General features: G+C 47.3%; 1 protein-coding gene across 1 annotated transcript; it reads left to right on the forward strand.

The window, feature by feature from the left end:
• The first annotated feature begins 1,522 nt into the window (after positions 1 to 1,522).
• Positions 1,523 to 5,916, forward strand: LOC113938926 (double homeobox protein 4C-like). Its single transcript, XM_035727695.1, has 5 exons — positions 1,523 to 1,635; positions 2,337 to 2,491; positions 2,919 to 3,033; positions 3,521 to 3,675; positions 5,026 to 5,916. The coding sequence occupies exons 1-5, from the start codon at positions 1,611 to 1,613 to the stop codon at positions 5,914 to 5,916; spliced, it is 1,341 nt and encodes a 446-aa protein (XP_035583588.1). The 5' UTR covers positions 1,523 to 1,610.
• Positions 5,917 to 20,137: the final 14,221 nt, after the last annotated feature.

A 20,137-nucleotide genomic window follows, 5' to 3' on the forward strand; every position in this document is an offset into this window, starting at 1 on the left:
GCAGAATTGCCCTGCCCTTACTGGTCCAAGCCTAATAATCTGTTCCGCTTTGCTCTCAGGAGCTTTTGTTCCCTGCAGCCTCTCCATAAAGCTTTGGAGGATGAGAGTGAAAATGGCGGCTGCCTAATCTCTGCCACGGAGGAGCCGAGAACTCGGGGGCCCCACTCCTCAGTGCGCCCCCAGAGGAAAGTAGTATTCACTCCTGCCTCCCTGGTCTCTGGCTGCACCCTGTACTCACCCGGCCTGTGACCGAGCATTTCTTTCTCTGCCACCCAACTCGGTGTGGAATCTCCACAATGTCCTACCTTCCAGAAAGTGGTCGCTTTTCTGATCAAAGAGTTGTTGCTATTTTTTTTTCGATCTCCTGTTGAGTTTGTAGATGTTCAGAATGGTCTGATCCCTCTCCAGCTGAATTCCTGGGACCAGACGAAATCCAGGTCTCCTACTCCTCCGCCATCTTGCTTTCCACCTCCCCACCCCCACTGACAACTCTTACACTCAGAAAGAGGAAATTGAAGTCACCAATGAGAGTTAAACTTTTCTTCCGGCCACAAAAGGAAGAGAGAGTCAAATCCAAATGCTGGTGTTGTTGATTAGGAACTTCTAGATGCAAAGCTGTCGCCATGGCCCATAAAAGATGTGCCAGTAGAGGAACCAGCTGGGTGTGAGGCTGGGAGGAAAGAGTTCAAAGCCTCTGAGTCAGAGGAGGTGGTTTGCCACACACAATCATGTGCAAACCCACAAGCAACTAATAGTGTCGATCAAACCACCCCACATACATGGCGATGGCCAAGTCCACAATTTCCCTCTCACGTGCCGCCCATCTAAGCTGACTGATTTCAGTGTCCTGCCAGGCTCCACACCCATAGCTTCACAAGATGCCTGGGAGCTGACCTGATGTCATCAGAATTGGGTTCCCCAGATGTGGAGGGCATCTAGACACAAAAATATGTAGCTAAACAGTCCTGATTGGTGGGGCAAAGGTTGAAAATACCAGGGCACGTACGAAATCAATATAAAAAAAAGTAATACCAAAAAAAATATATAAAAATGAAGGGGAAAAACAAAAACATTCAAATGAAAAATGATGAAAGTTCCAATACATAAAAAATAAATGTAAACAAAGAAAAGAAAGATAGAAAACAACGTAATGCAAGACAAGGGAACTTAATTAGGAGGCTCGTCGTGGGTGGCCAAAGGTGGTTGGAGTTGCACACATACATGGCAGAATCTGAAGCGATTATCGAAGTGCCTTTACGTGGTCCGGTCCTACACAGAGTCCAAGAATCTCAACATCATAATTCGATGTCAAGGCTGTAATCTCGGAGAAAAGCCAGTGGGATTGGGAAAGGCACATTGCAACCAGAGGAGGGGGGGGGCATGTCCACTTGCCCAGGGCAAATACTTGGCTCAGGTGGTCCCGATGTCCTCCTGAAGACCTCTTCCGCCAAAGGTCTGAACCACTAAAGGCAGGGCTACCACAGGAAGCTGTCAAAATGATGGGGGTGGGACTTCAAGGGGTGGGCCATCCCAGGCATTGATAAGTCCCATGATCCGGGTCCTACCCAGTCGGCCGGCCAGTGCTCTGGAACCCAAGTGACTCCATCAGCATGGCTCCCACCAGCACATCAAAGAGTAAGTTTCCATCCAATTTCCTGCTCCCTGCAGGCATTTTCCAAAGGCCCTGATAATTTTACAAGGTTCGGGAAAGTAAAAGAGACCATATCGATTGCCAGCATACATGCTGGAGGGATTGTGATCCAGGGAGGATTGGGGGAATGGATAGAGTGAGGCTTGCATATGGCTGCCGTCAGAATGAAAACTGCAGTTGGTGCCCGGGATTCCCAACAAGACTCCCTCTTTTTCAAATAGGCAAGCTAGATCTCAGGTGGGAAAGAACAGGAAAATATTCAGCACGTATTTCAGGTGTCATTTACAAAAAGAGAAGTTTCACCTCACTGAGTAGCAAGTAGGATATTTTGTTGGAATTCACCTTGGTGGTTTTTAGGAGCAGTGGGTTACTCTTTGTTTCTCCTAAGGTCCTTTCACCTCTTTATCCCAACCACAGGATTCCTCAGTTCATTGCCATGCCATCATATGGTTTGATAGCATTTGGTATTTCCCTAGATGCGTGCCTATCACTCATTCACATAGGCAGATGGTGGACTGCCTGTCCTATCAAGCAACCCCTTAGTTGGATCCATGAATGGCAAAGGCACAGGAAGCCCCAGCCTTGGAAGGTGTACACAGGGCAAAAAGTGAAGAGCTGAGACCGAACCACCGCTTTGCATTCCTATGAAAGCCTTCCTAATATGGTTGTCATTTTCCACCAACAGTCTCCCTCCCATGCGGATCCCGAAGGAGGAGGCTTGTTTTGAAGCCGACGCAGCAAGGGGCTCTGCACGCATTGTTCCAACAGAACCCGTACCCAGGCATCGCCACCAGAGAACGACTGGCCCGAGAGCTAGACATTCCAGAATCCAGGATCCAGGTAGGTTTGAACTTCACTTGCATTTTCCCTGGGGGACAAGTCATGGACAAAATCAGTCCAAGCCACTGCATGTCAGTCTACATGCTCAGCTCGGAAGCTCAGAAGCTTTGGCTCCTGTATGTGCATCTCTTTTAAGCCCCTCTCCTTTGAAGTCATTCTAAATCATTCACTCGTGGAACCCAGGTACTATTGGAGGGTCAGGCCTGGGATATTCCAACAGGTCAACACATCTTCGCTGACTTTCCCTAGAGATCATTTTTCCTGAGTTATCTCATGGTCCACACAAAACACTCTGAGACCTTATGTATGAGAAAAAAAAAAGCATATAGATAGATAGATAGATAGATAGATAGATAGATAGATAGATAGATAGATCGATCATGTCCACCAGTGTTGCCTGACCATCGGTTCTTCTTTTGCAATTTAGGTGTGGTTCCAGAACCAGCGCACGAGACAGCTAAGGCAGAGCCGATTGGGGTCTGCCAAATCCCAAGGGCAAGGGCCAACACATGGACAGGAACAGCCTCCATCTTGGACTCAAGGTGACTCCCCATCATACCAAATGGGTCTCTTCTTGAGCTTCTCCTTGACACAGGAATGGGTATGCATGGGCTTCCATGTGTTTGCCAAGACGGCTTAGCAGAGGAAACCATGACCACTTGTTCCAGCCGCCTTTCTGTTCCCAGAGATGGACACTGTACATGCACCACCTCTTGGGCGGGTGCATTGTTTCTGGGCAAGAAAGGCTTTGAATCTTCTTGTCCTGAAAATGTAGGAAGGACAGAGTCCTCTTCTGGGGTCACCTCAGACTTAGATTCAAGCACTGGCTTGTGTGCATGGGTCCATGGTGAACTCAAGACTCAGGGATGGAGAGGACATTGAGAAAATGGAGAAGCATGTGAGAACAGACACACACACACACACACACACACACACACACACGTATGCAGACAGACACCAATATCTCTTTCTACACTGGATGTGCCAGTGGTTTCAAAGCCCTCCTTTCTAACTCTATTCTCTTTTTAGAACATTTCACAAAGGATGGCAGGAGAAAGCGGACATCGATTTCTCCATCCCAAACCAGTATACTCCTTCAAGCCTTTGAGAAGAACCGCTTTCCAAGCATTGCTACCAGGGAACACCTGGCCAGCCTCACAGGTCTTCCGGAATCCCGCATTCAGGTACATATTCAGAGTGTGGCACATGAGTTTTTCAACGTGGAAGGGATACTGGTGGGGAATCGTGGGCTCCTTGGACCTATCCACAGGATCAAATGCCCAGGCAATGGGGGGATAGCCTTGAACTTGCAAGTGAGACACCGCCCAAGGAAGAATTTCCAAACCAAATGGTCTGTGTGTGTGGGGGGGGGGAGTTGGCAGCATACATGCGTATAGAAATGGTGAGCAGACAGAAGAGGGGAAATAGAAATATTGGCACCTATCTAGAGATCACACAAACTGTCAGCTCTTGAGCAGCTAGTAGCACTCTCCATGTGGCCCTCAGAATTTCCTGAGTGTGAGTGGGGTTGCTGTCCTGTGTGTGGCAACCTGTTTGTCAGGGTCCTGGTCCTCAGGACCACAGGGCAGGAATGGATTCTACCCGCAAACCACACCTTCTCTGGATAACCTAATCATCCAGGATAATTGTCCCAAGGATTATTGGCAGGTGGGTGAGAGGTCCCATGTGCCCTGGTTGAGAAAGCTCTGCAGAGAGTGGTTCCTGGTATAGGAGTTGTGAAATGTCCTTATGGTATATGGAGGCTGACTCTCTGGAAGCCTCTCCTTTGGGACAAGAGCCAGTGACCCTGCTTCAAGCGGGCCTTCATGGGCTCGTACTCTGAGAAGTCGTGTCCCTGGACACAGGGGAAGCTCAACATGCTCAATCCTGAAAACTCTTCTTTCCATGTAGCAAAAGGAGGAGAGGGAGAACCAAATCTGAATGCGAGTGTTGTTGATGTGGATTCCTGGCTACCCATACCTTCCTCTAGACCCATAAGAGATGTGCTTGTAAACTTACCTATCATGTGGATCCGAGGCCAGTAGGCATGAGTTGAAGGCCTACAAGTCAGAGCTGGTGGTTTGCCATTCGGGTTACACCCAATCAGACACCAGAGAAGGGAAAGGTGTTAAGAGACGTCCTGAGGCATTCCGGAGGACTTGGAGTAGCCTGGGGAAGGAGGGGCAGGTGGTCAGCTATGTCTTTGTCCCAGGGCTCCTGAAATGGCTGGTCAGAAAGCTGCAATTGGCAATCAAAGAGACGGCAAGGTAGGGACTGAACAGCAGGCAGAGCGGACCTGATCGCCTGCCATTCAAGCCTATCAAGGGGGGATGGACTCCAGGCCAGGTGTCCAGTTTCCCTGGGTGTTCACCTAGTTTCCAAGGGCCAGGTGAAAGGTATGGACAGAGCTACCCTGAGATTCAGAACAAGAGTCCTGGCCTTCTCCACGAGAGATCCCACGTGGACATAGGGGGGAAAGAGTGCTGACATCTATCCCTTCTTCTCATGTCCATGACATGTCTTCTCTGTCCCAGGTCTGGTTCCAGAACAGAAGAGCTCGGCACCCAGGGCAGAGCAGAAGTGGCCCCATGAAGGACATGGAAGCAAACCCCAAACCCAGTCCTTATGTGAGAGTCCCAGTGGAACCAGGCCTCCTGGCCAGGGTCCCTGTAAGCTCTCCCCAACTGGCTCTGTCCAATACTCTGGGAAGCATGCAGGGCTTTCCTGCAGGGACAACTCCCGTTCCCTGCATGGGCTTTGCCCCTCCAGTTTTCTGTGGGGGCCCTGGGAGCCAGGCCCTGGGGGCCATGATGGTCCCGCCCACCCAAGGTGGGCAAGGAGGAGACAACTTTCCTGCTGCTAAAGGCCTGAGGAGCTGTTACTTGACCGGACCGACTCTGGTAGGGAGTCTCTTCATTCGACACGCACTTCTTTGTCCCCCATCCCAAGGGGAACACCAGCAGCAACATGAGTGCACTGGCATGACACCCCTGCCCTTCCAAGACTACCCTCAGCCTCTAGCTGACAATCCTTGCCAAGGGTTGAAGGAGGCAGGGCACGCCGGGAGAAACTCCACTACACAGTGCTCGGGCGAGGGGTCCCAGCTTGTCATCGGCACAGGACAGGCTCAGGATGGGGCATTTCTGCAGCCTGCACATGCTGAGATGCCTGGCTGGCAGCAGCAGTCACTTCCTACCGCATGGCTGTCTGCTACTCTCAACCCAGAGCACCAAACCTCTGCAGAAGCCTCAAGTTTTTTAGAGGAACTTTTCACAGCCACAGAGATGGAAGAAGACACACACCCTATTCTGAGTGGGTGTTTGCCGCAAGAGGACCCTCTGGGACCCCTGGAAACACCCCTCAGTGAGGAGGAGTTTCACACCCTACTGGCTATGCTGCATGACTCCACATGGCCTCAGGCCTAGGCACAGGGAGGCCTCTTCCTCCCCACCCAACACTCATTCAGATGTCCTTTCCTGAGATGCAGTCCTAGTGGGTCAGCAAGGACGAGAAACAGGCAGCATTGTGCATGTTCCGGAGGAAGACCAATGCACAAAGCAGCATCCATGGCTTGGAAAGACAGAGGAAGGATATCCTTTCTGCCCTGTGCGCAGGCCTCCATTGCCTTCCCAATGAGCACCACGCTCCGCAAAGCCTCTGAATGCACCGTGGGCACTGGGCTATGGGCACCCTCCCAGACACCTAATTGATCAAAATCACTGTCAGGACACGCAGGTGACCTCTTCCCTGCCATCACCCGTTCCTCTGTGGCCTGGGAAACCCTGGGCCTGGCAGCCAAACCAAGAAAGGGGGAGAGTTTGAAGAAGGACACCTCCACATGCCTTTTCCTTCTGCCCAGTCAGATCGTCCCATCTCCAGGAGCTGAATGGGTAGACCAAGACAGGACGCTACACATCTTGACCGTGAGAGCCCAGGGTCATAAATCCATCCTGGCTGGGATAGGTTGGGAACCAGCAAAACAGGAAATGACTGCAGTCTCCCATCTCTGAGTGATTCTGTCCCAGCCAACGTCTGGAATGCCCTGGGGGCTTTGCCTGGCATCTTTGCCCCGGGGAAGCCTTTCCAAAGGACACAAAATGGCCACATGGAGGGCCACAGCCACTCTCAGCAGGCATTCCAGGAAGGGTATGACTGTGTCTCATTCTTCAACCTTAGCATTTGTTTTCTCTTTTGTTGGTATGTATCGGCATGCCTCTCTACCCACAGTGTGCCTTCCCTTCTCAGGAAAAAGATGTTCCCAGTCAGCCTCTTGGTGGCCTTCTGTCAGCAGGGTAACCTCTCTCCACTGCAAGGGCTAACTTGGAGGAAATCCAAACTGGAATCGCAAGCGTAAGGGGACAATCCATTGGTCAAATAAATCTATTTTTGCCTCTGCAATGTGATCTCTTGGTTGTGATTTGTTCCATGTCCCTCCTGTCCTCTCATGCCTGCCAATCTTCAGAGATGTGAGATGCTTCCTGGCCCTGGGACCGGCTGTGGAAGCCATTGGTATGCCTAAGTCCAGTTCACAGCTTTGGGCCCAGACAATATCATGGGGCAGCACTTCCACTACCTGGCGGTCATCAAGCTTCGCCTGGTTGACCGTGCCTGATGGTCAAGCATTCCTCCAAGGGATGTAGGGTGAACCCAAGTGGCACACAGTCCATGGACATTGTATTTGACCCCACTGTTCTCAGCAGTGGCCAACTTCATACCTAAGGCTCATCCTACTGTGCTGGCAATGAATCTTCCTTCCTTTCCTGCTCTTTGCCTCCGCCACCTCTCCTTGTCTCTATTTCTTCAGACCTCTGTCTCTCTGTGTCTATCTCTCCCATTTTATCTCACTTTCGTCACTACTGGACACACACAGATATCCACACTCTCAGAGCATCATGCTTATGCAACTCACAGTACGGGCACTGACCATCCAGAAAGGATCGTGGGTCAAAACATTTGGAAGAATAAGGTGGGAATTGGCACGTTTTTTTCCCTTGGGGTTTTATTCTGCCCCTACCTATTTGCCACATACCCTTGGAAAGGAGAGATTGTGAATTTGGTCATTTGAGGCCCCACTCCCTCCATGTCCAATACATCTGTGTTTCAATGGGGAAGGAACCAGAGAATTCCTATCTTGGTCGCTTCTATCCAAATAGATCTCCATCTCTATCCACATTCACATATGCACTAATATATCTGTATCTCCATGTCTCCATGCATCCAGACCCATGGTGGATCATGTTTATCTCTCCATAGATATAGATTGTGCTAGAAGGCTTGCACATCTCTCTTGCCCTAGTGTATCATTGTTCCAGTTCGATCTATGGACACATCAACCTGTAGCTTCGGTAGACAGAGTGGAAGTGTCTGTCTCTCTCCCTGAACAGAGAGGGATAGAATGTCTGAAAGGTGCTTGGCAGAGCTGTCCTTGGGATAGACTGGGCTTTCATTCTGTCTAGAGAAGACACGTGGAAGGACGGCTCACTTGCAGTGGTGGGAATACTGCGGTCTGATCTGAGAGTGTCTGGGAGGTCTCTGGAGGGGGATGGCACTGCTGCACATAGGAAATGGAGGGAAGAAAAGACCTGTAGCCACACTGGGGTCCAAGGCCAGCCAGGCCAGAGGAGTCTCAAGTCTGGACTTAAGCCCTGGAGCCTGTCCTGTCAACAGGTGGCCTGTTCTGTCCATAACGGTGAACTTTCAGGGCCTTGGTATGTGTGCAACACGGAGCCACTGCTCTGGGAAATCACCTGCCAGAGAAGGTGTCCACGTGGAAGCTGGCAGGAGTCCACCAGCTAGCAGGCTGTTACTTATGGCCTTGGAGGCCGTGGCCCCAGGGGCTCTCATCTGCAAGGATACCCTCCACAAATGTGCCTCCCTTGGGATCCCTCAAACTGATCCTCTTGCTCTCAGGGCACCCTGGCCTGGGAATGAGTGATCAAGAACAGGACACACTTGTCTGCAAAACATCCTCTTGGGGCTTGAAGGCTGCTCCCAGTCTTGGTGAGAGTCAACCTCAGGCACTGCCTGTTAACCACCTGCACTGTAGGGACAGAGAAGTCTACAAAAGCAGCACAGAGACATGCCAATGGTAATTTGCCCTGAGCAGCTCCAATCAGGACTTGGGACTTGGATAACCTCGGGGGATTACGCTTTCCTGAAAGACACTGTTTTGAGGATGCTGCCCCCAGAAAAGTTGTAGGGCACCCTCTCTGCAGCCCTCTGCCCATGCCTCTCCTTGTGCTACAAGCCACCACTTGGACAAGCCAAGCCAGAAATGGACATTGGAGAGACACCAACCATCTGGCCAAGGCTGAAACCCAAGGGCTTCCAGGTTAGGCATTCCCTCTCTTTCTGCAGATGCTATTTCTGTGACTTAAAGCCACTGATTTCTCTGGCACCGAAACACAAGCGCACACCAGCACACACTCAGACATACAGACACCCCCACCCCCGCCATTACCGATTGCTAATGGACTGCCTTCAAGTCCTGGGAGAATGGGTCCCTTCACCACTTATTTCTACTGGGTTCCACTTGTCTCCCTCTAGTACACCTGATGGACTTTCAGAGACCTGTGGTCAAAAGGATACAGGAGGAGAATTTGGGTCAGTGTGTACCATTTTCTGTTGGACCATTGGTAGGTTGTTTGCTTTCTTGGTCCTTTGACTGGCCGGGTTCCTAAATGCCTGCCCTGGGACTCCAGTGAAATGCTTGACTCAGCGCCCTTTCCAGCAGATCTTCCATTAAATCACTGAAGGGACTTTTCTCATAGAAGGGGGTCATTTTGGAAACACACACACAGCACCACCAGGATCACCTACCCAACACACCAGAAACACCCCAGCTTTGAATGACATGCAACATGGCCCTTCCGGTTTCTATTTTGTTTTGAACTGATATGATTTTCTTCATCTTCTTCCCACATTACTGGAAATGACTTCTCCTTCTCCCAGGTCGTTAAGTAGTGCTCTCCTTAGAGAGCTCTCATCTCTCTTGGCAGGCCCTGTCATGAGTAGTCAAGAGCAAAGAACACCAGCTGGAGCCAGTGGAAACCCAAAATGATGGACTCCAGCAGAGCACAGACTATTTCTCTCTGGGAAAACTAGGGAAGCTTGAATCCATATCAGACTGCAGATAGCATTGCTTCCGTTGCACCAGGATCTGGTAGCATCTCCACTTGCCCCGAACACTGCACGTTCACAGGCTCCATGCATTTCCTTTAAGGGTGTTTATCCCTTGTGCCCACAAGCAACTAAGAGTGTCGACCAACCATCGCCACATACATGGAGATGGCCAACGAGCAATTTCCACTCACGTGCCTCCTCTCGAAGCTGTGTGATTTCAGGCCCCTGCCCGGCTCCACAAGTGTTGTTTCACAAGCAGCCTGGGAGCTGCCAGGGTGTCAGTGGAAATGTGCTCCACAGATGCTAAGGGATTTGAGACACCAAACTAAGAGGCTAAATAATCCCAAATGTCAGGGGGAAGTTTGAAAATACCAGGACACTTACAAAATCAAAATTTTAAAAAATTTAAAATAAAAATGAAAGGGAAAAATGAAAGCACTCAAATGAAAAATGTTGAAAGTCCAATACATAAAAAATAAATGTAAACAAACAAAAGAAGTTAGAAAATAATGTAATGCAAGGCAAAGGAATTTAATTAGGAGGCTCACCTTGGGTGGCCAAAGGTGACTCGAGTTCCAAATATAGGACATGGAGGACATCGAAATCTGAAGCGATTGTTGAAGGGTCTCCACTGGGTCCAGTCCTACACAGAGTCCCCAGAGTCTCAACACCATGATTTGATGTCAGGGCTGTAATCCTTGAGAAAAAACTAGTGGGAGTGGGAAAGCGACTTTGCATCCAGAGGAGAAGGGGCAGGGCACGTCCACCTGCCCAGGGTAAGCAATTGGCTCAAGTGGTCCCGATGTCCTCCTGAAGAACTCTTGTGCCACAGGTCTGAACCACTGAAGGCAGGGCGTCCACAGGAAGCTGTCAAAATAATTGGGGGTGGGCCATCCAGTGGTGTGCCATCTGGTCATTGATAAGTCCCATGCTCCATGTCCTGCCCATTGAACCAGCCAGCACTCTGGAACCCAAGTGACTCCACCGGCATTGCTCCCACCAGCACATCAAGGAGTAAATTTTCATCAGATACCCTGCTATCTGCATGCATTCCCCAAAAGCTTGATAATGTTCCAGGGTTCGAGAAATTAGAAGGGACCACCCTGATTGCTGGCACACATGGACGTCATCCATGGAAGATTGGGGGAAGGGGATAGAGAGAGAGGATTGTATGGCTGCTGTCAGAATGAAAACTGAATTTGAGTCCCTCTTTGCAAATAGGCAAGTTAGATCTCAGGTGGCAGAGAACCGATCAAAATTCAGCACCTATTTCAGGTGTCATTTACAAAAAGAAAACATTCACCTCATGGACCAGCACTTAGGATGTGTTGTCGGAGTTTCCCTTCATGTTTCTTTGAAGCAGTCAGTTCCTCTTTGTTTCTCCTAAGGTGCTTTCACTCCTTCACTCCCATCGTGGGTCTCCTCAATTCGTTGGCATGCCAACACATGGTTTGATAGTGGCTGGTTTTTCCCTAGATCCTTGCCTATCACCTGTCCCCACAGGCAGATGGCGGACTCCCTGTGTCCTGTTGAGCAGCCCCTTATTCGGATCCATGAGTGGCAAAGTCACAGGAACCCCGGACTGAGAATATGTCGACCCAGCAGAAAGTGAAGAGTTGAGACCGCGCCACCAGTTTGCATTCCTATGACAGCTTTCCACATATGGTTGCCATTTCCCTTGCAACAGGCCCACTCACATGCACATCATGATGGACGCAACTTGTTTTGAAGCTGACGCAGCAAGGTGCTCTGCGAACATTGTTCTAGCAGAATCTGAACCCTGACATCGCCACCAGAGAACGACCGGCCCAAGAGCTAGACATTACATAATCCAGAATCCAGGTAGGCTTCAGCTTCCATTGCATTTTTCCTGGGGTCAAGATTGGACACAATCCAGCCCAAGCCACTGCATGCCAATGCCCATGCTCAGCTGGGGAACTCAGGAGTTTGGCCCCTGTTTGTGAATCGCTGTTGAACCTGTGCCCTTTGAACTTATTCCAAATCATTCAGTCCTGGAACATGGGTAGCATTTGTCTCCAAGGCTTGGGACATTCTAACAAGTCAACACATTTTGGCTTACCTTCCTGAGAGATCATTTCTCCAGAGTTATTGCATGGCCCACACAAAACACTCTTGATACCTTAGATATGAGTAAAATAATATATATAAATACATATTTATATTCATATTGTATACATATATATATAATATATAAATATACACTACATATATATCATGTCCAACAGTGTTGCCTGACCTTCTGTTTTCTTTTGCCATTAAGTGTGGTTCCAGAACCAGTGCATGAGACAGCTAAGGCAGAGTTGTTTGTGGTTCACAAACCCCCAGGGGAAGGGCCATCGCATGGACAGGAACAGCCTCCTGCTTGGACTCAAGGTGACTCCCTAGCATACCAAATGGTTCTCTTCTTGAGCTTCTCCTTAACACAGGAACGGGTCATCATGGGCTTGCCAAGTGTATGGCAAGAAGGCTTAGGATAAGAACCCATGCTCTGGTTCCAGCTGCCTTTCTGTTCCCCCGGCTTCAGAGAGTACCTCTCTGCCTATTCCTCTTCCTCTCTCCCTTTAGCTTCAGACCCTGTGTATCTGCTTGCAGACCAGACAGCTCCATTCTGAGCTCACATTTTCAACAAGTAATTAAAGGGAACTTACAGTGTGCCTATGGGGAACAAACATGGGAGGTTCTAGAAGACATTCCTTTTTGTTTGTTTGTTTGTGTGTTTTATAGTTTCAGAGGTAGAATTTAGTTGCATTGGGTGTTATATTCCTCAGTTGCATATAACACCTAATGCTCATTCCTAGTGCCCTCCCTAATGCCCATCACCTAATTACCCCTTCTCCCCAACCACCTCCACTGAAGCAACCCTCAGGTCCATCCCTATATTTAAGAGTTTCTTATAGTTTAGCTTCCTCTCTGTTTTCACCTTATTTTATTTTGTCTTCCCGTCCCCTATTTTCATCAGTTTTGTTTCTTAAGTTCCCAATATGAGTGAAATCATATGGTATTTCTCTTTCTCTGACTAAGTTCAATTAGCATAACACCCTCTAGTTCCATCCACATCATTGCAAATGGCTAGATATCCTTTATTCTTGGTGCCTGTGTATCATTTCTTTGGGTATATATAACAAATCTTCTTTACTGAGACCTCAAAAGATCTGTTTTTACACCCTGCTGCTTATAATACTTTGTGGTAGCTTCCTCGAGCAGACTCCCTTATCTCCACTGTATCTTCAACTATCTGACAGCAGATTCAAGTCTCCACACTTCCTCCCTTCCAAACTGTGCTCCCTTATCTCCTTGTTGACTTGCAGCATTTATATTCTTAGATCTCTGATTGATTTCTTGGGTGCTCAGAATGATTTTATAAGTATGTAGTCGTATTTGAGGGATGAGACAAACTTATCTCTTCCCCTCTGTACTTTCCGATTGGATGCTGGGCATGAAGACTGTGAACCCGGTGACAGGCTGAATTTTGTTGCCCAAATTCTATGAGAGCTGAATGTCTTTTTGTGAAGTAGGTAATGATTTGGGACACAGTTTCATCTTTCCCAATTTATGTTCATTTTAAGATGTACCCAACCTATATCTACCAATTTCAACAATTATATATAAGCTTTGATGGATGACTTGAAAATAGCATTTGCTAGAGTGCCATGTTGTCCAACTTATCCCTCAAGTGTGACCTTTCATTGGGTCTAATGGCCCATGCCTTCATTAATATCGGTGTCAGTGTTTCAGTGAATGTTGACTCTGTGTGTGACACTTAGCTTTGTACTGACTGAATATTTTCAGCGTCATCATGAAGTTCACCATAAATACATCCTAAATAATACTTTTCATCTTGAAGGAAACTTAACCTGTTTTCTTTAAAAGATGGTTTCCAGGCAATGATGTCAGAAGTGTTACTGAGAATGCCATTCATCATTTGTCAGCCAAACTGCATGGTGATTGGCCACAAAATGGGTTCGTCCTGACAGCATCATGGTGATTGGCCAGGGCACGGTGGTGACATATGAAGAAGGACATGGGATGCCACAGGCCTGTTATAAAAGTATGGCAACAGCCGAGGCTAAACTGAGAAGAGAGATGGCACTTTGGCCACAGCTCTTCCTGCTGTTCCGTGAGTTCTCTACTCTGTTCTCTGTTCCCGCCCATGGCAAGCCCTGCCCACTCCTCCTGCCCCCGGGCTCTCATCAGAACTCTGCACCCCACCTTCATGTTTGCCGTTATATTTGTGCCTCTCTGTTGTCCTGAGCATCCTTGAAGCCACACCCAGTGATTCCTGGACCCATTTCCCACTGTGAGGATGGCCTGACTGCTCACGTATGCATTCTGATTTGGCATGTGGGAGAAGGACACTGGGAATCACAGTACAGTGGATTCTCAGCCAGCTGGGCCCCACTCCTCTGGGGTCACAACTGGGCTCTGCATAGCAAAGCTGAGTCCACAACCTGAGGGAATCACCACATTATTGGACACATTTGGAGTCCATGGATCACAGGTCCTCAGACAATGAGCTATCTGACCCAGCTCAGAGGGGAGAAATTAATCCCCAAGACACCTGGCTGACCAGGATCCCATAGACCACAAACCCACAAAAACAGCACAACTTAAAGAAATTCAGTCTTCAAACAAACCATCGGGTACCTCAACCCTGGGATCCCTCAGAACCCATTTGACACTGGGCCGGTGAGATCCATAGATATGGGGTAGACAAAGAGCCCTCACACCACAAACTGGTCAGGCCAGTGTGGCACAAGGCAAGTGAGTCTGGAGAACACGAGGCTTGCCGAGTGCCAAGAAACCACGAGTCTTGCATCCCAGCTAAGCATTGGGAAAAGGACACAACTGGGCAGCATTTTCACTATGTGCCCTTTTACTTTGAGACCAAGAAGTGAGCTCTGGGATAGGATAAGCACACACCTGGACAGAGGGCTTACAATGTGCCCTTGGACCTGGAGACTACCAACCCAGCTCAGCATGTTGCAGGCACCTCAACAGCAGGCTTACCATGTGCTCTAGGACCTGCAGACCAACAACACATCTCTGTGCTATGCCAAGCAGGCATCTGGACAGAGATCTCCCAATGTGCCTTTGGACCTTGAGAGTAAAATACAGCTCCAACCAAGGAGCTAGCACCAAGCATCTAGATTAGGTCTCACAAGGTGCCTTGGGACCTGGAGACCAAGAACTCAGATCTGTGCTAAGCCAAGCAACCTGGATAGAAAGATCAAGATGTTCTCATGGAACTGCAGACCGAAACGGAGCTCTCTGTTAGATGAAGCAGGCACCTTGACAGCAGGCTCAGTATCTGCCCTTGTACAGTGGAGCCCAAAATCAAAGCTCTGAGCTAGGCCAAGCACACACCTAGACAGAGGGATCAACATGTGCTCTTGGAAAAGGAGACCACCGACTCAGCTCTGTGCTAGGGCAAGCAGGCACATGGACAGAAGTCTCATCATGTGCTCTTGGACCTGGAGACCAACAACATAGCTCTGCACTAAGCCAAGCAGTCACCTGGACAGCGGGCTCACCACATGCTCTAGGATGTGGATCGTTCCTTCCCCCCAGAGCACAGGGAACTCAAACACTGGGATTGCCAGTTGGTCTCAGGCCATGAGACATCCAAACCTGCTCAGCACTATACCCATGTGTCCCCTGGTCTCTTGGCCACCTAGGAGCATTGAAACCAAGAGCCCTCTAGTCATGCTTAGTATTGGCCTAAAAATACACTGGGACAACAGCCTGATCCAAAACCCTCTGAATGGCTGCCTTCCAACTCTGAAGAGAAGTGAGCATTTGAGTCCCTTCTCACCTGGGATTTATTTCAGCCTGAAGTCCTTGTGGCTGGCTACCTGTGCATTATTCATCTTCTAAGGAGTTCTCCTCCTCAGGAGAAAATGACACCATGCCGTAGAAAATAAAATAGACTAGTGATTTGAAGACTTTGTATTAAGTCTCAAGGCATGAAATGAGGACAGGGGCTGGGAGGAAAGTGTAAAGGAGACCAAGGCCCTAAGCACTGAGTCATTCATCCCACACTTGAACAAGAGGTCCACCATCCTGGAGGGAGAGATGAAGACCTTAAAACAAGAGACCAAGCAGTACAGTGAGAGGTAGACTCAGCTCCATGACCTGAAGAGGGTCTTCATTCAAATGAAGGTCTTCCTGGAAGTTTCTGCTTCCCACTTAGTGCCCCATGGTTGAGTTCTGAGCACCAACCCCGCGATGACAGAAGAGGAGCTTGGAAAATTGTGGTCATCTCCAGGAGTGGGGGCGTGGTATGAATTTGAGTATTAGATTAAATAGACTATTTAAAATTATCATTTCTGAATGAGGAATTTATGAGAAACCATCCCCTTGTGATTGTGATGTGCAGCCTGGCTCACAGTACCTACTGCCCCTTATTAGTCATCACATTTTCCTGATGCTAGGCAGGGATGTCTATGGCTTTGAGAAAATATCAGTGAAGTATGCTGAGCAATATATATATATATACATTTATGTTTATATTATATTATATTATATTATATTATATTATATTATATTATATTATATTATATTATATTATTTGTGGTCATTCCAAATGCTTTGTTGTGGGTGACTTCACGTTTTTAAACATTGTGGTTTGAAAGTATGCATGGTATGGAGGCGGAGGAAGATGGCAGAGGATTTGGAGACCTGGATTTCATCTGGTCTCAGGAATTCAGCTAGATAGGGATCAAACCATTCTGAACACCTATGAACTCAAAAGGAGATTGAAGAAAAGAATAGCAACAACACTCTGAATAGAAAAGCGACCACTTTCTGGATGGTAGGACGTGTGGAGAAGTGAATCCGAGGTGATATTCGGGAAGATAGACGGTGGGGGAGGGGGCTCCTGTAGGCCGCTTCTGGCAAGTGATAGAGCCTCAGAGCACAAAATCGGTACTTTTAGAAGTCGGCTTCCCTGAGGGACGTTGCTCCAGTGTCTAAGCAGGGGGTGGAACCCTCGCAGGACAGGGGTCACAGAGGGACCAGGGGTGCCTGAGCGTGGCAGAGCTCCCAGGTATCAGAGCAGGAAATTTGGCTGCAGAGACAGAGCTGAGGCATGGTCTCTGTTTGGGGTTGTCATAAACTGTGATCGGCGACACAGTCGGGCCACTGCTCCTCCAGCAGTGACTCAACAAGCGGCAGATCCGGGGAGACTCCCCTTCCTGCCCTGGGAGGAGCAGCACGGGATGGCACCACAGGGATTTGCTGGGTTTGGAGACTCCATATTGGGTAGGGTGCCGGAGATTGAGTCGCTTGGTCACAGGCTGCGTGAGCATGGATTGCGGCTGGAGACCGGGGAGACGGGAGTGATTGACTGCTTTCTCTGGGGGCGCACTGAGGAGCGGGGCCCTGAGTTCTCAGCTCCTCCGGGGGGGGGGGGGGGGGGAGATTGGGAGGCCGCCATTTTCACTCTTGTCCTCCAAAGGTGTACTAAAACGTTGCAGGGAAAAAAAACTCCCCAGAGCAATCCCGAGCAGATTACTTAGACTGGACATGGCAATGGCGGGGCAATTCCACCTCGGGCAAAGTCATTTGGAAAGCACAGCAACAAGCCCTTCCCCCAGAATATCAGCAAGAACAGCCAGCCAGGACCAAGTTTACCAGTCCATGAGAGCGGCAGAAATCCAGCGCTGGGGGAATATTGCACATAGAATTCATGGCTTTTTTACCAAGATACTTTAGTCTTTCAAAGTTAATTTTTTTAACTATCTTTTTTTTTTATTTTTCTTCTTCCCTTTTTCAACCAACATTTTATCAATCCGCTTTAAAAAAAACATTTATTTTTAATTTTTCGATTTATATTCTGTCCCTTCATAGTGGTTACCCTTATTTTTGGCATATATAACTTGTTCTCACTTTAAAATTTTGGTATACACTTTCTCCTAACAGATACAAATATACCCTAAATCTCTAGTGTATGGCTTTCTTCTAGTCTCCTGCTTGATCACATTCTCTCCCCTTTTTTTTTCTTTATTATTTAAATCCTCTTCTTTCTTTTTTCAAACAACTTCTTAGATCAATTCCTTTTATAAATTTTTATACTTTTCATTTTTACTGTCATATTCCATCCCTTCTTTGTATCAACCCTTATTTTGTACATCTAAAGTCTTTCTTTCTTTACAATTTTGTGAGGCACTTTCTCCTAACAGACCCAAATACACCCAAAATGTAGTGTGTGGCACTGACTTTTGCACCAGCCTGATCATCTTTGATCATATTATGGTTTTTTTTGTTGTTGTTTAATTCTGTTTTTGTTTGTTTTTATCTTTTTCTTTTTTTTCTCTTTCTTTTTTCTTTCTTTCCCTTATTTTCCCCTGGTTTCAGGTCTTTTCTGATTTGTTTAGAGAATATTTTCTGGGGAGGTTGTAACCTTCTTAGCATTTTGTTCTCTCCTTCATCTATTCTCCTCTGGACAAAATGATAAGACGGAAAAAATGACCTCAAGAAAAAGAACAAGACGCAGTACCAACTGCCAGGAACCTACTCAATATGGACATATATATGATGTCAGACCTAGATTTCAGAATGATGATTTTTAAGCTACTAGCTGGGCTTGAAAAAAGTGTGGAAGTTATTAGGGAAACCCTTTCTGGAGAAATAAAAGAACTAAAATTTAACCAAGTCAAAGTCAAAAAGACTATTAATGAGGTGCAATAAAAATGAGGGCGCTACCTGCTAGGAGGAATGAGGCAGAAGAGAGAATTAGTGATCTAGAAGACAAAATGATGGAAAATAAAGAAGCTGAGAAAAAGAGAGAGAAAGAAGTATTGGATCACGAGGGCAGAATTCGAGAGATACGCGGATACCATAAGATGAAACAAAATTAGAATAATTGGGATCCCAGAAGAAGAAGAAAGAGAGAGTGGGGCAGAAGGTATATTGGAGCAAATAATAGCAGAGAGCTTCCCTAATTTGGGGAAGGAAACAGGCATCAAAATCCAGGAGGCACAGAGAACCCCTCTCAAAATCAATAAAAACATGTCAACACCCCGACATCTAATGGTAAAACTAATGAATCTCAGAGACAAAGAGAAAATCCTGAAACAGCTCGGGAGAAGAGATATGTAACGTATAATGGTAGAAAAATTACTGGCAACAGATCTATCCCAGAGACCTGGCGGGCCAGAAAGGACTGGCAAGATATATTCAGAGCAATAAACGAGAAAAATATGCAGCCAAGAGTACTATATCCAGCTAGGCTGTCATTGAAAATTGAAGGAGATTGAAAAACCTTCCAGGACAAACAAAACTAAAGGAATTTGCAAGCATGAAACCAGCCCTATAGGAAATATTGAAATGGGTCCTCTAAGCAAAGAAAGAGACTAAAAGCAGCATAGACAAGAATGGAACACTAACAATATACAGTAAGAGTCACCTTAAAGGCAATACAATGGCACTAAATTCATATCTTTCAATAGTTACTCTGAATGTAAATGGGCTAAATGCCCCAATCAAAAGACACAGGCTATCAGATTGGATTAAAAAACAATATCAATGGATATGCTGTCTGCAAGAGACTCATTTTAGATCCAAGGACACCCCCATTAAACCCAAGACCATAGTAAGTTATGTAGAGGGATAGTACATCATACTTAGAGGGTGTTCCTAACAAAATTTAACAATTGTAAATATCTATGCCCCAATAGGGAAACAACCAATTATATAAACCAACTAATAACCCAAATAAAAAAACACACTGGTAATTATATATTAATAGTAGGAGATTTTAACACTCTACTTACAGCAATGGACAGATCATCTAAGCAGAAGATCAGCAAAGAAACAAGAGTTGGAAGGACACATCGCACCACATGGACTTCCCTGACATATACAGATCATTCCATCCTAAAACAACAGGATACTCATTCTTTTCGAGAGCACATGGAACATTCTCCAGAATAGACCACATACTGTGTCACAAATCAGGTCTCAGGTGGGAACAATAGATTGAGGTTATCCCCGACATATTTGAGACCACAATGCTTTGAAACTGAACTCAACTACAAGAAGAAATGTGGAAGAATCTCAGACACTTGGGAGCAAACCAGCATCCTGATAAAGAATGATTGGGTCAACCAGGAAAGTAAAGAGGAACTTAAATAATTCATTGAAAATAATGGGAATGAAAATGCATTGTACAAAAACCCATGGGAGTGGTGCCCATATAACTCAGTAATTAAACGTCTGCCTTCGGCTGAGGTCATGATCCCAAGGTCCTGGGATCGAGCCCCGTGTCAGGCTCCCTTCTCCGCGGGAAGCCAGCTTCTCGTCTCCCACTCCCCCTGCTTGTGTTCCCTCTCTCACTGTGTCTCTCTCTGTCAAATAAATAAAATCTTAAAAAAAAAACCCACGGGAAACAGCAAAGGTGGTCCTAAGAGGAAAGTGCATAGCCATTCACACGTATCTTAAAAAATTAGAAAAATCCAAATTGCACAAGGTAAACTTGCACCTAAAAAGCCTGTAGAAAAAACC

Source organism: Zalophus californianus, chromosome 5 (genome assembly GCF_009762305.2).
Source record: "Zalophus californianus isolate mZalCal1 chromosome 5, mZalCal1.pri.v2, whole genome shotgun sequence".
NCBI lineage: Eukaryota > Metazoa > Chordata > Mammalia > Carnivora > Otariidae > Zalophus > Zalophus californianus.

Excerpts from the sequence above, each read along its gene's own strand:
- LOC113938926 (XM_035727695.1), top strand. The coding sequence starts at position 1,611 with ATGGCTCCCACCAGCACATCAAAGA. Across the intron at positions 2,492-2,918 it reads TTCCAGAATCCAGGATCCAG|GTGTGGTTCCAGAACCAGCG; the intron begins GTAGGTTTGAAC and ends TTTGCAATTTAG. Across the intron at positions 3,676-5,025 it reads TTCCGGAATCCCGCATTCAG|GTCTGGTTCCAGAACAGAAG; the intron begins GTACATATTCAG and ends TCTCTGTCCCAG.